The sequence below is a fragment of the Homalodisca vitripennis genome, chromosome X (assembly GCF_021130785.1).
Source record: "Homalodisca vitripennis isolate AUS2020 chromosome X, UT_GWSS_2.1, whole genome shotgun sequence".
Taxonomy (NCBI): Eukaryota; Metazoa; Arthropoda; class Insecta; order Hemiptera; family Cicadellidae; genus Homalodisca; species Homalodisca vitripennis.
The window spans coordinates 93,788,189-93,805,123 of NC_060215.1; the positions used below are offsets into that span (position 1 = coordinate 93,788,189).

The 16,935-nt window shown below is 33.8% G+C and overlaps 1 protein-coding gene across 1 annotated transcript; it reads right to left on the reverse strand.

The window, feature by feature from the left end:
• Nucleotides 1-640: 640 nt before the first annotated feature.
• LOC124368544 lies at nucleotides 641-10,175 on the reverse strand. The gene is made up of 5 exons (XM_046825786.1): nucleotides 10,104-10,175; nucleotides 7,455-7,507; nucleotides 5,384-5,820; nucleotides 3,538-3,622; nucleotides 641-806 (listed from the first exon to the last, which is right to left on the reverse strand). The coding sequence occupies exons 1-5, from the start codon at nucleotides 10,166-10,168 to the stop codon at nucleotides 709-711; spliced, it is 738 nt and encodes a 245-aa protein (XP_046681742.1). The 5' UTR covers nucleotides 10,169-10,175; the 3' UTR covers nucleotides 641-708.
• Nucleotides 10,176-16,935: the final 6,760 nt, after the last annotated feature.

Consider the following 16,935-nt stretch of genomic DNA (forward strand, 5'->3'; position numbering starts at 1 on the left):
TTATTAACATAGACACATCAAGTAGTAATCAGACGTCAGTACGTTGTGCCATTAAAGTGTGTATTACTAGACTAAACATAACTTTGGCAATGGTATTTCAAAAAAGCCACCAAACCCATATAAAACAAATATTATATTTCAAAACTTTGAAATTGAATGAAAGAAAATATCCGTTTGATAGGCAAAAAGTGTTGTCTAAAAACATATAATCAAAGTAGGAAAAAAAACCTGTAAAATAAAATTGTGTAAAATCAGGTACTTTATTAGATATTACATTAAATTATATTTTTTATTCAGCCTGTAATAAATTATGAAAGTTCCATAAACATACAAATTTATACTGATAAAAAGTTTTAAATTTAAAGTGAAGTGTTTGATAGTTGAAGGATGAGACATTGTGTTACAAATTAGTTATTTACCTGGCTAAACATAGACGGTATATAATAAATATCGAGTGTAAAGAAATTAGTATTATTTCCCAATACAGTGTTTGGCCAGATAACCTGCTGTTGCCTCCACATATAAAGTTCCCTTCTTTCTTACCTTGAAGTTCATTACAGCAACACAGTTTATTCCTTATACACAAGTTTTTAATTCCAGTAAGTCAACAGAAAGTAACAGGAAAAAGAGACATATTATATACAATTTAATACTTTTATTTCCAGTCTAACCACAGGAACAAAATAAATATAAAGCAGGTATTAGTAGTTAAACTTCAGCTTGCAATCTCGGTTCCTCCATTTCTTTGTGGAGATTCAACTCATAGACGACTAGCCCGTGGTCTACTTCTCTGGCCTCAGGTTCCACTGGTAATTCAAACAACAGTTTTGATTCAAGAATAAATCAACAGTTTATATTTCTGTTCATACAATGAACATTTACTGTAGAAATATAATATATAGTGCTAAAAAGAGTATCATAGTTACAGCCAACACGTGAGAGGTCACACAGGGGGCATTTTAAAAGTTCTGTAGTATTACAATGATTAATAATATCAGCAGCTTTGGAACTTGTCTAATCTCTCTCCTTTTTTCCTTCTCGTATATTTTTTCATAAGACCTTGTGATATGTTAGTGTTTTAGTCACTTAGTTTCCAAAATAATTAAAATTTTGCTGTCCCCAGCACCCAAATCAGTAATATTCCTTGATATAAACATTGACGTTTATAAATACTCACAATAATTTTATATTTAAATTTCAATGTTGTTCTTTCGTTAGACACATTTTCTTTGAAGTACAGGCCAATATCTTAGGTAAATTAATAAAAAAATACATCCGTCAATTTTCTCACTCGCAACCTCTCGCCTTGTCTAAATTTTACAGCAAGAAATACAGTACTTCATATTTGTTTTATACTGACACAGTTTTATTTGAAAGTAATTTTAAGTGGTATATTCTGAGGCACAGGTAGTCAAAGTGGTTACAAGACTTTTTGAGAAGATTTCGTATTAAAGGAAAATAAAAATAATAAAAAAGTAAGCGTGAGCACATTGCCTCCACGTGACCTCTCACGTCCAGGAAGGAGATGCAATCTCTCAGGCGTTAATAAAATTATTGGTGAAAGTATAAAATATGGAAGTAGGAAAAGATTTGAAATTTAACAATATTTCTTTTTAATATTTGCTTTTTAAGGTGAATTACGAATCATCATTTATTCTATGATATGTACACACTAATTTGAAGATGAAATTTAAAAAGCTATTCTTAATTTTACTTGGGTATTTTAAAACTCTGCAAATTTTAGAGAAAATATAAGATCAGTACGTCTAGAACCATATGTTTCAGAATATTTAATTCTCTTCTTTTTTTTGTTATTTATAACCATTATAAAAACACAAATATCAGAAATGTGATTTGTAAAAAATAACTTGTTCTTTTAAAAGGGAACTATCCATATCTATTAAAGAAAATAATTTAGGCTGTAGGTCACACATTATGACTATTTAATGTCTCTACACTATATACAGGATATATCAGTTTAAAATAAAACTTCTAATTTAGGACTATTAAAAGTACTTTCAGATTTAGAATTCATATGGAAGCCTCTTTTGAGACAGTTTGTACTGTCATATAGGCAGCAAATAGGATTAGAATAATAACATGAGTGTAATATGTATGTCTATTTTCTAGATTTGTAGAACACATGTACTAAATCTTGAGTTCAGTAATTATTCCAGTTATATAAAGGGTGTAAAAAGTCCTGCATGGGCTTGATAATTCCCGAACGATTACAGATAAAGCAATAAAATTTAGTACATCATTACTGCACCTATAAATCTATTTTTTGAAGTAACTACCATTTTTTATCACATCAGGGGGATGGCCCGCAAGGAGTCAGAAAGAAATCTTAAATCAGAGCATAGGTCAAGTAATACATCAACTTAAAGGTATATATTAGTAGAGTACAATGCTCCAAATTTCGCTTCAAAAGGTTTAAAAAATAATGTTGGTTTAAAGTTTGAAACATTTGCAATGTAGGTCCTGTTCCAGATGGTTAGTTCTTGTCTTGGCTCAAGTTGTGAAAGTTAAACTTAGTAAATGAATACTGGTCTTAAAAAATAGTTTTAAGTTAGTTTAGTGACTCTTCAAATCCAATGGAGAATGGTCCACAAGGAGTTCGGTAAAAAAATGTAACGTAAACGTAGCTCAAGATGTACATTGTTTTAAAGTGTACATCAAGTAAAGTGCGAAGTCCAACCTAAAAATAAGAACTTTCTATTATAATAACTAATACCAGGTTTTTCACTCTATCATTCATCTTTGCTAAACAACTCCTTCATAAAGATGTACAATCATCTTACATTAATATTTTTCCATAATTTTTAAAGAGTGGACCTTTTGAAGTTGGATTTGCAGCATTGTACTCTACTAATATAGACCTATAATTTGATGTACTACTCGCTTGATATATGCTCTCATTTAAGATTATCTTCTGACTCCTTGCGGGCCATCCCCCTGACATGACAAACAAAATTATAGTTACTTCAAAAAGAAGATTTATAGGTGCAGTAATGATGTACCAAGTGTTATTGCTTTACCTGTAATCATTCGGGAATTATAAAGCCTGTGCGGGACTTTAAAATACTCTACATATATATATGAAACAATGCAGGTGGAAAATAAAACAAAAATAGAGACCTTTTGAATACAGTGTCATTCAACTAAAAATAGGTTATTTTATGTACAGCATTAACCATCAGATAATGAAAAACCTGTGACAATGAATACATTTAAATCGCTCATTGGTTGAACGTTTCTACTCAAGTTTATAAGTGGGTGGTATTACTGTATCAGCATTAGTTTTACATGCTGGACCAAAGATGGCTCTCACCAGTTAGGCTGAATGTCTTAAGATTTTTTTTTAATGCTGTGTAAATGGAAAAATTGGATGCGGGTTATTTCTAATTGTCTGGACCAGTACAAAAATACTTCAATTTTAAAAGTTCAGTGTTGGATATCTTAAAAAATACATGCGTGTTATTTTATCTTAACAGTTGATATTCATTCAAGAATTAGAAGAGGTACTGTTCTATATACCTGGAGATTCGCTCCTCTTGAAAGCTCTTGGAATGAGATCTGGGTTCCGAAACCATGGCCAAGCTGCCACTTCACCACCTTCCACCTGTTATAAAAAACAACACTCATCATTACAATATGAATGGTTTTGTAGATCCTTGTGGCGTAATATTAATTGACTTTGAGCTGCAATGCATTTGGAAATATGTAAATGAACAAACTTGTATTATGGAAAGGGTTCTGCAGGAAGATTGTATATTTTGGGGTTGAATTATAGATTTGAAGGAATAACAATAGATGTTGTCAAAGACTAAGTATATTTTCAACATCAATGTAGAATAACAAATGTTTTGCTTTTTATTGTTCTTTAACCCTGGGGTAATAGTTAAAAATCCTATAGTGAAGTCCTGTGCACTACAGAATTGTTCAAACTGTCTTAAGAAATCATGTCTGAAATCGGATGTTGGGGGAAATTTGTTTTGTGTACTTGTTCGTTTATAAATGAATTTCTGTGTTGAGTGGCGATAAGAATACCCACATTTCTTCCAAAGCAGTTAGTTCAAAACATTTTTTTGTCTTGACGGTGTTCATTGGTGAGAAAGCGTTTTCATAGATATATATAAAACAGTATTTCACAGCAGGCAGACACACCTATTAGCATGCTAACATGCTGATAAAAATGTTCATATCATTAACAAACTTAATGATTACTCTACAGATGACTGAAATTTAGTAGCATACTGGATGTTGGTCACTGCTTTTGAATGTTAAAATACAATAGTATATATATATATATATATATATATATATATATATATATATATATATATATATATATATACAATATTTTTATATATATATATATATGCATATTTGTACACGTTAATTTAAATAATGTTTGAATTATAAAAATAGTTTTTTACATTTAAGAAGACCAAACATAAAGCCAACCCTGCACATGACCTTTTTAAAAATGATAATTATTTTTGAATGATTTACTCAGGATACCTTTGGGAATTCAAAAATTTAACATTTGGTTTATTGATGAGATTGAAGCTTACCAGTAATTTCTAATAAATAAAATGTTGTGTTGTATCTAAAAACAATAAAAGAGATGTTTTATAAAATATTTTGAAGTTCACAGTCATGTAGTATAATGGTTGCAGTTTTTCACAATTCCAATAACTTAATGTCACTATCTATAAAATTTAAGGTAATTTACCTCATTTAAACATTGCTTTAAAATAACTAGTCTTTTAGACCCTAGTTGTGGCCCAGTTAAAATGAACATGCTGTATGACACTGGTTTGAAAAGTCTGTGCATATTCAAAATGACAATCACTGGTGGCGAGTATTGAGGTTATATTTAGGAAGTAATATGTCGTGTAGGACCATCTATCAATTTTCAACCATTTTGGATTGTCGCTTACATTGATAAATTTCTTCATAATGGATAAACAAACATTTTGGATGTTGATAAAATATTACTTTCTGAAAGGTCGTCTCAAGTAAAAACTGAGAAACTTATTATAAATCTTTATTGTGGTGAATCTGTTGATGAGATTAGGGTGATTTACAAGTGGCTTTCAACTTTTTGTTCAATCCATGATCTGGTGATGGATGAAAGAAGAGTTACTAGTGAGATTTAGTTACTGTATATAGTTAAGGGGCATGTTTTCAATGTTGAGGTCAAATCCAATTACATTAATATATCAATAACAGTGAGTTGATTTCAATGACTTTAAAATTGAAAGTCTCACTTAATGTTCAGAAATTATGAAAAATTTGCTCTTCCTCATTTTATTTGATTCTAGAGGTTTTATGTATTAACACCTTTGTGAAAGGTAAATGAAGCATCAAAACTTACACCATTAGTGAGAGCATTGCGCTTGGTGAGGACTGAATTTTCTTCATCTCGCCGTCCTATCCGAGGAACTGACTTTGCTGCCTTAAGGAAAAAATCATTCCGCCTGCCGATCCTGGGAATGGATTTGGCTGCTTTCAGGAAGAAGTCATTACGTCTCCCAATCCTGGGGATATGTTTGGAGAGAGTAGGATTGAAGATGTCTGTTGAGTCACTAGCTGATTCGACGTCACTCCTTCGGCCAATCCTGGGAACAGACTTAGCCGCCTTCAGGAAGAAATCGTTCCTGCGGCCCACTCTAGGCACATTCTTGACAACATCACCCAAGTATGGCGGACCAGGTTCATAGAAGCTGTCATCAAAAGGGTCGAACTGATCATCAAACTGTGCAGCTGATACTCCTAGACCAGCACTCAGAATAGAGCTCACAACCATACATTCTGCAACAAGTTTCTTGATTTAAAATGCCACATTCTATTATTTGTTTCAACTAGTTATATATTCACTAAAGAATATTTACATATAAATTTAAAACCATGATTTTAGTTTAGACATGAAATGAATAAAGAATAAAGATGAAAAAAATAAATACTTTATACTTTTATCATCTCTGCAAACTTTTTACAAACTACAAAGTTTTATTTTTCCTGAACTTATTTTACTGAACAACTTTTGGTTGTATACAGTTTAGCAAGATATCTCTTTTTAAAGATACAACTTACATTTGGTTGTATTATTTACACAACTCCCTAGACATTTTGAAAGACAAATATCTAAATTGTACCCAGTAGTTTGTTTTAAGCTGAAACACATTTATGAGGTCTTAAAGTTCATCAATTTCCTGGGGAAAGATTCCCCAGCCCCTATTTTTGGAGGATATTTTATATTTCCTAAACCACTCAGTATGTCAGCCTCCCCTCTTCTCGAAATAAGATTCTATACACACCACTGCAATTAATTCAATCAAAGATTATACTCATGACACTGTTTTAGATTTCCCTACATTGAATCCAATAAAGTAATGGATCTTGAATTCATATACCCACTTAATAATATAACCCACCTAACATAAGTCCTTTGCAATACAATAGGGTTGCTCCTTTACCTGGAGCATTGCCACAGAAAAGTACAGCCCCACATTGTATAAAAATCATATTAATAAAAACAAATCATACAGTGTATGTTATTCACAACAATTTTAAATGAAACTTGTTAGCATAGCATTGTTGATTGTCACACAACAGATAAAGCAGGTAGATAGAGTGAAACACTCTCTGCAGAATTCCCTAGTACTGTATTAAAAATAAAAATGAATCGTAGCCACATGAAGAAGAAAAACAGGACTGGACGCTAGAAAGTATACTAAACGGCACTGGTGGGACTGCACCAGCACTAGAGCGAAGTACAAACTACCACAGAACACCTTCCAGTTGGATACACACATACATATCGGTTTCTAGAGTCCTGAAACAATTTATCGATAAATCATATCAATGAAATTGAAAACAAACATAAAGTCGCATATACAGATTTTTAGCTAAGTGGAGTAAACGCCCTACTGTGTAATGTTGTATGTAGTCGGCTATGTTTCTTAATAACATTGGCTTTGTCTATTTCATTTAACCTGATAGTTATTATTTTTAAAACTACTTAAGTTGCTTATTCAAGCCCCAAAGTATGAGTTTTTTCGAAGTATAAAAAGCTAAAGCACCACTTACATGTTACCCTTAGATGTTGATACATTTGTAAATTTATAATTTAGAACTAGGCTATATATAAAAAAGCACTCCCTCTTTCCGGATATCATGCTAGAAGACTAGTGCTAATTATTTAAACGTAGTAAACTATTTTATATGCTTAAAACTATTAACAAATCATGTTATTCCCCTTCGCAATATTGTTTTATGTACTGATAAATAAATTTATTCCACATTACTGAATATTAAATGAGTGATTATGAGTAACAGCATAATTAGCTCTTCTAAGCAGTTTGCCATAGTGAGTGACCCAAAACGATGGAACTTTATGACCCACAACTTCAACAATATAAAACTCCATCACATTCAGTACTTACCTACGATGATAAGTGTTGTGTGGGCCATTGCCAGGATTAGGATAACTTTTGTTCTGTAAACAGAAAATACAAACTTGAACATAATTAAAGATGTATTATTTTATAAGAGAAATAGGAAAAATATTATTGCGTGTGAATTCGGAGAGTAAAGTTCGACTGTCACTTTGAAAGATAAGTTTGGCTCTTGAGGTAAAACTGAGGAAAGCCATATCATTAGGGTGAAAACCTGTACTCCACAGGTACATTGCTTCCACTGGCTAATGGCATAGTGTAGCGGGTACAGCGGTTATCGCAAGATAACTGGATCAAGCAACGTCAGCGTGGCTGCTACTTGGGTGGGTGACCGCTGAGCGATCCTGTCCTTGCAAGCAGCCCGCATGCCCGGCCGTTTGTGATGGTTCGAAAGTCACCTTTAAGCCGTTGGTTAAGTGTTAGAGAGGGCTTCTTAGCCCTAACTTTCTCCTGGTAAAATAAGACATATTTTCTTTACATTACATAAAACAACTCCCCCATTATAGTTTTAACTCTTTCGATTAATGATAAATAATTGTATGGTGATAGATTAAGCAGCTCGTGCAGAGAACAGCCGCAGTAAACAATTTCTGTGAACAAGTGAGGAAGGGAACAGAAATCTTTCACTTGTACCAAGGAGAAAAGTAGAATTTTACTTATATTTTAGATGAAACAAAAACGACTTTAGCCTGCTTAGTAAAATATGGAGAAAAATTGTTTTCTCCAGAGACACTTTATTTTTATACAATTTTTTATTTACTTGCCGATAAAATAAATTAAGTACAATCAAATGTAGCTGTCGCTCTTTATCTTAAAAACAAAACAAAAAAGTATCATCAATACAACTACTTCAAATTATCTATTTAGTTACATGCGCTCTGAGAAAATATAACTGATCTAAAATAAATAGAATACGATATAGAAATTCTAAGAATGAAACGAAGATCTCAAGATTTCATACATACTTCCTTCAAACAAGGAAAAGATTTCATAGTAGTATTTTTACCGTAACACTGTAATTACGAAAACACATTTAAACTTTATAAGTGCAGCCTAGGCTCGTAAAAGTATCTAGGGGCACAACAAAACATAGTGTAATACTGTAACAACCAGACCTCTAAATTATCTAGTAATAAACCGCTCAATAGTTGACTAAGAACTATTAATGTTATTTTATATAGTCTGTTCGTAAATTACTGGAAACGAAAAGTCGCGACAATCAGCCTTTTGAAATAAAAAATAACACCTGGCGAAGAAAAATAAGCATTTTTACCTGTAGAAGTTTATATCATTAGAGCAAGTTTTTATGATGGATTAAATATATAGGTGTTCGTAAACGTATGTTACATCTCTGAAATGTATTCAAGAGACCTAAAAAACGTTTCTTCCAGTGAAAAATGTTCGAAAACGCTTCCTAAGGAAGTACAAGAATTCTGAAATTAGGTTAAAAAGTATTTGTTTCAACAACTTCATCTAAACCTAATTGATAAACTTATTAGAATATAATATATAGAATTATTAGCTATTCTACTTTATTTATAGTAATTCATCATTATTGTCATACTTATCTCTCCATACGCCCTTCCTAACCGTTCACAACTCAGCCAGAAGGCTTCCCATCTCTAACACAAATCTCTTGATACGGTTTGTCAAAGCAAAACTAATCGAAATGAACATCTTTTATTGTGTTAAATAGTATAATGCCAATTTTATATTTTAATTCCAACTGAAGATTCTACCATCAACATTAACTGCAACGCCTAGAACCATCCAGAGCGAGAATTCTGCGAAGGACGTTACCAAATCTAGTGTCCCACATAACAAATGTTTCAAGTTTTAAACAATGACTTTTAGTAGCGGAAAATCATATTTGTAGCATAACTAAGTGCTAAACTTCAGAAATAAAACATTTTTCGAAACCACGTTCATCGGAGGCAAATAGCGTTGGCCTTTAAAACACGTTCTCAAGAGTTGTTCATGCGTTTATAAACACTCTAATATTGTCTTATAGATCTAAACGTAGCAAAGTGTGTGTGCTGTCTCTAATTTCAGAGGGCTTAAATATTAATTAAACGAGTGAAGTACTTTTATAAAAATACATTTTTTAAATAACAGATTGTTCTAATTTTGAACTACAGCACCTATAGCGACTAAATATTTACTTCCCCCATTATTATTACAGTCTTAAATCACAACTCATTATTTTTCTAATTTGGAAATTTGTTGCCTATTCCAATTCGATCTCCCTATTATATACAGCCAGTTGATTATTTTCATAAAAAAATTATTACAATTCAATGTGAACCCAAAACAAATGAAATGAAAAAATGGTATTATGAAAAAAAAAACATTCTTTTGACTTTTTCTTTTCTTCCAGTCCAGAATAGTTTGTGTTTTGTAACTTATAGGGTGTCTACTTCCAAGCGAATTGATGTATTTCACTAAAATGTTGCATGTATGTATGACTCATAGTTCAAATCTCTAATTAAAAATATATTTAAAAACTCCACTATATGCAATTATTTAAATAGCCTAAATAAATGTACTGATGATAAATTTTGGAGTTAAAACTATTTTCTATCGTGGAAGTTCAAAAGAGCTCCGCCCAATGTACACTAATGAGCTGAGTGGACTCACCTGTGAGGAGGGTCTTCGAATATCGGCAAGCAGGAGGCGGGCCGCATTATATCTTCGGCTACCATGCTGAGGTGAATGACTGGCAATGCGGGTGCGGGCCCCGGCACCTGCCTTCTTGTCATAGTACTTGTCGCTGAGTCAATCAATCTTGTACCTGTGACGTGCTGATATTGGAGCGAGATACAGGTGATTGAAAGTTGTGTAGCTATGGACAAAGCGGTGTTCACGAAAACAGAAGTATGACTCAGATTACAAAAACCAACTTCCAAGAGTTTTTACTAAACCGACAAATGTAGTAGGATTTCAGTATTAGCCCTCTTATGTAAAACTTGGAGCTAGAACAGGCATCATCCGACTGTGCCCCCGATTTGAAGAGAGGGAAGTATCCTAACGATTGCACAGAGTGACATCTGTAGACATTGACAGTATTAGCCTATAGTTCTGAGAAAAGTAAGAGATAAGAGACCGAAAAAGAGTCGGGATGAATTTATAACTTCCTCAATCAGTAAGGTATCCTTATTTCTGTCATATCTAACAACAAATAAGGTATCACTAGTTAATGTCACTAACATCTGGCTACAGTATAAAATTGAACTCGCCGAATGGCTTCGTGTTTGTAGTCAAAACTGTCCCACACAAAAGCGGCCACACAACGTTGCAAGCAGACCGCCTACCACAGACATTGGTGGTGAATAGCAAGTCACCTTAGAGCCTTTGGTTTCCAAGTCCTGACTGGTAAAATAGTATATCCTTTTACTTGAACTTCTTCTCAGAGCTGGTGTCACATAGAGTAGACATTCTTTGTGTGCTTCTACAGGGTAACTGACTTTTTAGTTGTACAGGTAATTTATGTACCTATGAATTTCATTAAGATATCTGTATAGATTTAAAGATGAAGATATTTTAGCAGAATCAAAATAGCATTGTATCAACAGTAATATGTTTGTGCTATAAGTAATGGGCTACTTTCGTCTTAAGCACGGCGCCCACTGCGACCGGCCCGGCCCAGCCTTTTATACTCTGTCAAAATTTCGAAGCCAAAACATCGAATGATCTTAATGTGGCTCATAAAAAAAATGCTCGAAGCATATTGTGAGGCCTCTGACTGCATTGATAAATTCCTCATTTCAATTGGGAGTTTTTCCCTCACTCCTGAAGATGTCAAAAGTAACCCCTATCTTTAAAAAAGACGACCCTACACTCATGAATAACTATCGGCCTGTCTCTATTTTGCCTATTTTAAGCAAAATATTTGAAAAGTTGTTTTTAGTGCGAATGGTTCAATTTTTGAACAAACACAATCAGCTCTCAAATGACCAATTTGGCTTCAGAAAGGGCAAATCGACAATAGATGTAATTGTGGGTCTTGTCGATATGATTGTAGAGGGATTGGAAAGTCGAAATCACACTTTAAGTGTGTTTCTCGATTTATCTAAAGCTTTCGATTGTGTTGACCATATTACATTGCTTGACAGACTGGAATCTCATGGCATAGAACCCAAGTTGTCCACATTTCTAATCGTATTTCAAATTCTATGAATATGAGTTATGGAGTCCCTCAAGGATCCATTCTCAGTCCAATTAATTCTCTTCCTGCTTTATGGTAATGGCATAAAATCATCACTGCCACACGGGAAAATCGTGCAGTATGCTGATGATACGACTCTTTGTTTCAACGAATCTTCGAAATCAGATTTGGAACAAAACTCATTTGTTGGAATGAACAATTGTGTCCAACATTTTCATAGCCTCAATTTAAATACAAATTCATCTAAATCTAACGTTTTAAATTTCACTTTAAACCCAGTAGACTTTGAGTATGGACCTAGAGTTATGTTAGCGGATACAATACTAGAAGAAGTCTATTCCTCAAAATTCCTTGGAATTTACTTTGATCAAGGTTTGTGAATATTCCATCACATCGATCACGTTTACTCAAAATTAGCTTCAGGCATTTATGTTCTGAGGTCTCTCCAAATACTGCCCAAGTCAAGTTCTAATAACGGCGTATTATGGCTTGATTTATCCACACCTTACTTTCGGATTAGTACTGTGGGGTGCCTGTGTAACTAATCTTCAATAATGTTTAAGTTACAGAAGCGAGCGATCCGCACCATTGCAAAATTGAAGTTTAGAGAGTCGTGCAGGTTAACTTTCAAGAGGTTGCAACTGTTAACTCTGCCTAGCCTCTACATTTTAGAAACAACGTTGTATTGTATGTCTAAATGTGCCTTGACTACGGGCCGAGACATTCATTCGTACGGGACTAGAGGCAGACACAACTACCGAACTGGGAGACACAGAACGGTGGTTTATGAACGCTTGCCTTCACAGGCAGGGGTTCATTTTATTAATAGATTGCCTAATGAATTAATAAAAGCCTCTACGCTCAAGGCGTTAAAAACTCGTTTAAAACGCTGTTTAGTGTCAAATACATTTTACAATGTAAAAGAGTTTCTGGAATATGACTGGGACACCACACAATAACAAGACTGACTCTCGAACTAAGTGGGAATTATTGGTGATGGATGAATGTGGAATGAGTGATCAAATGTATGTCTGAATGAGAGCTTGATGTGGTATGTATGTCCAAATTTTAACATATTTTATCTCCGCAATAAAAAATTGACTATTGACTATAAAATGCATACTATCAAATAGACACCCGCCCACTGCGACTGGTCCGGGCTGGGCAGGACCGGGCCGGTCGCAGAGGGCGGGTGTCCATTTGATTGCGTGTATTTCGACTTAACAAAAAGGCCGGGCCGGTCGCAGTGGGCGCCGTGCTTTAGCATCTAGTAGGCTACATGACTCATGTAGACATAGATAAAAATGAACCTGTTAAGTATTAGGCATCTCTCTCTCTCTCTTATCATTTTCAAATTAAGATTAGATCAACATGTAACTGATTATTATAAGCAATTGGGTGTTATGATAGTAATAATTTACAACATAAAAATTGTGTAAGTTAAAAAGTTTGGATTAGAAGGTAATGTTGTTGTTTATATTAAGAATAATAATCTAGAATTATCAGTTGGAAGAAAAACTTTTATTGAAAATATAGTAACCACAACTCATGTATATTTGTAAATGTATTTTGTACCTGTTGTGATGGTAGATTGGTCTAAATCACAGCAGGAGAAATAAAGAAATGTTAAATCTCTCTCTCTCTCTCTTTAACAAACAGATGGCAACTGTTATCCTTAAGCACCCCCTGAAACCGCTCCCGACTACAAATACCTCTGATATGATCCGGGAGATTATTCCAGAGTCAACAAGCAGAGTCTGTGAATTATTTACTGTAAATAGAAATCTATGAACAGGAATAGACAACAAAAACCCTCCACGTTGAGTTTTCCAATTGCCTGTTTCAGAAATAAAAGAAACGTGTTCAGACGAATAAGAAGGGGATTAATCGCTAAACAAAATAGAATGTAACATGCTATGAATGTGGAACTGACGGAGTAGATTCAATTTTAGCAGATGTAACTGATTAATGAAGGGTGTTATATGGCCATATCGTTTAAGGTTGAAGATAAAGCGAACACAATAATTTTGAGCAAGTAATTTGTCCGAAAGCTCAACTGTCATATCATTTATTACTATGCTACAGTAATTGAAATGGCAGAAAATCAGGGTCTTCACTAGCATTACTTTGAAATTCAAGGGTAAATAAATAGCAAATTGCTTAAGACTATGAATACCAGCAAATACCCTGCCACAGGTCTGAGTAACAATATCGGCCCAACTAAGATTTTTGTAATATTCAGTCAAGATTTTTGACCTTGTCACTGTATGAAAGAGGATGACCGTTCAATATGAGTGTAGGAGAGTTGTTCAAGTCGATACTGCTCAGAAGTCTGGAAGTTCCAATAAGAATAGTTTGAGTCTTGCTTTTGTTAAGTTTCAGTACGTGTTTGAAGGCCCACGTTGCAATAGCGTCAATGTCAGCAACAACGTTTGGATAGTTTGAAATGGGAAAGTGACTGTAAATTTGCAAATCGTCGGCATACAGGTGAAAAAATGAGTGTTTGATCATAGCAGTTAAGTTGTCGTAAATTTTTAAAAAAAGAGGGCCAAGAACAGATTCTTGTGGCACCCCTCGATTTACAGGTTTCCAGTAGGAGACGATCTGACAGATACAGCCCAAATCACTCCACACAGCCATGAGGGAATCCGATTTTAGACAGTTTCAAAAGAAGCAATGGTGGTAAATGCAGTCGATAGCCTTAGAAAAATCAAAAAGCATTAAAATGGTAAGAAGCCTTTTGTCCATTGCCGAACGTATATCTTCAGTAATTTTTAAAAGAGCACTGGTAGTACTGTGATTAGAACAAAATCCTGATTGAAAGTTGGGCAAAGTTTTAATAGATTCGAGAAAGAAACATGCTGATGCACCACTCTTATAAGCCATTTAGATAAAGCTGATAGAATGCTAATGGTCTGAAATCTGCAGGGTCACCAGGACATGAACATTTTTGAAGTGGGCGAACAATAGCAGGTATCCCAACAGACAGAAATATTGAAGAAGAAAGAGATCTGTTAAAAATATTTGTAATTATAGGAACGACTACAGGAGGAATATATTTAAACAATTTCATAGGTATTTTATCGGCTCCAACTGCGTTATTTGAAATCATCAAGATCTCACTCGTAACATCAGTCTCAGTCACACCAACAAAAGAGAATTGATGCTGAGCATGATTAAGTGGAGCAACACTCAACTCATTGGTATAATCATGGGCACTGGATAGATCAATAGGGATATCCTCAAAGTAGTTGATGATTATATTTAGATCAATTGCGATGGGCTTATCAGAGTTAACTTTACCTATGACAAGCTCTTTCACCTTTTTCCATAAAGATTTTGTTGATTGTTGAACAGAAAATTATATATAGTAAAATCTTATTTTGGCATTGCGAACTTGTTGCTTGGCTCTGTTCCTTAGTCTTTTATATATTAGCCAATCAGCAGGTGACAGTACGTTTTGCTCTACGAAATACAGAATCTCTTTGAGCCTGCAAATTGCGTATAACATCTGTGATCCAGGAAGCTGGCCACCTAAACACCCCCTCCTCGTCACCAGTGGAGCGTGCCGGTCACAACGAGAAGACACCAAAGAGCTAAATTTATTAACCATAAGATCAACAGTAGGGGCTAGAATTACCTCATTCCAAAGTAAAACCCACGCATCATTGAGAAGAGCATCTGAATCAATATATTTGTAATTTCTGAAGGATACGAATTTGGGTCTCATCTTAGGAATAGATAGTCTGTAAACACAAAAGATGAGGTCATATCGAGAAAGGCCAGGGGCAGGGTATTGTCCATGATGCACAACGAGATTCATCAGTAACCGCCATAACATCCATTATGTGTCAGCAGTAGCTGTGTGGTGAGTGGTGTTTAGTGGAAGAATAGTTCAATTACAGGAACAGAAGAGGTTAGTCAAGTTGGTTTTGTCGTAGTGATCAGGTCCCAGTAAATTTCAGTTAAATTCCACCATTGATGGTAAGGAGCCATAAAATTGAAAAGTGAGTGTGCGAATTCCACATGAAAACCCAGGCCAGGTGCCCCGTAGCACACAGCCACTAGAATGTGTATTCCATTACAACTAATATTGATAATCATGTACTCAGGACGCCCTAACCTGGAGTTATCAGAAGAGTAAGGGACAGTTACAGGAAGATGAGATTTGACAATATGTCAGGTCAAAACAGTGTTTTTGCAGATGACATTGCTTTTTTTATTCAGAGAAAAATATTTATGATATCTGGGTGAATATAAATAAGGATTTATAACTATTAAGGTTATGGTGTTGTGTGAACAAAATGGTAATTAATGTTATGAAAACAAGATATGTAAATTTTCATTTAGTTAATAGTTTTGAATTTCCTACAGGGTTAACTTTGCACAATTTGAACTGTTTGTCGATAGATTGCAAATGTGAAGTGATAGAAAAAAATACTAGTTTTAAGTACTTGGGTATTACCTTAGACGAAAATTTAAATTGGCAAAATCACATTTCATTATTACAGAAGAAAATCAAATTTTCAATCAGAACTTTTTATTACTTGAAGAATTTCTGTGAACCCAGTCTATTACGAATTCTTTACTTTGCTCTAATTGACTCCAGGTTACAATATGGTGTGCAATGCTGGGGGGGGGGGAACATTTAAAAACTATTTGGAAAAACTCAGAGTATCCCAAAATCATATCATAAGAATAATACTCAACTGTCACAAAAGAGTTCCTACCCTTTGTTTTGTCATCTAGAAATATTACCCACTAACCATTTGTTTGTTTACAAAGTTTTAAAACTCTTTTATATTAGAAGTGGCAACACTGGTACAGAAAACCTGTCTTACCAAACAAGAAGTAATTTACAACGAATATTTAGATTACCTAAAGTCAACAAATCTAATTTTAAACACAGTCTTTTCAGTATATTGCTCCTAAGTATTTTAATCAGTTGCCACCTTATACTAAATCATGTTCCAACTCAAAATCTTTTTTAAATCAAATAAAATATTGGTTATTTTCTTATGATGATGTGTCTTTTCTAAATGCTACTCTTGTATAATTAATTATATCTATGTATATTCTAAATCTACTATCTGCTCGCTCAAGTTGTTTTTATATTTACTTTGGAATGAGTCTTATAATGTAAGGTTCAAGCATATAGACCTATATTGTTATTAAAGTAAGAAATTTGTAATTTTTCTTTTTTCATATAATGTAATATTATAATCTGTAGTTCCTCAATTTAGCACAGGCACCACGGAGCGTGAGTTTTTAATTTGTTGCTGGACTCAAATTAATTGTTTATAT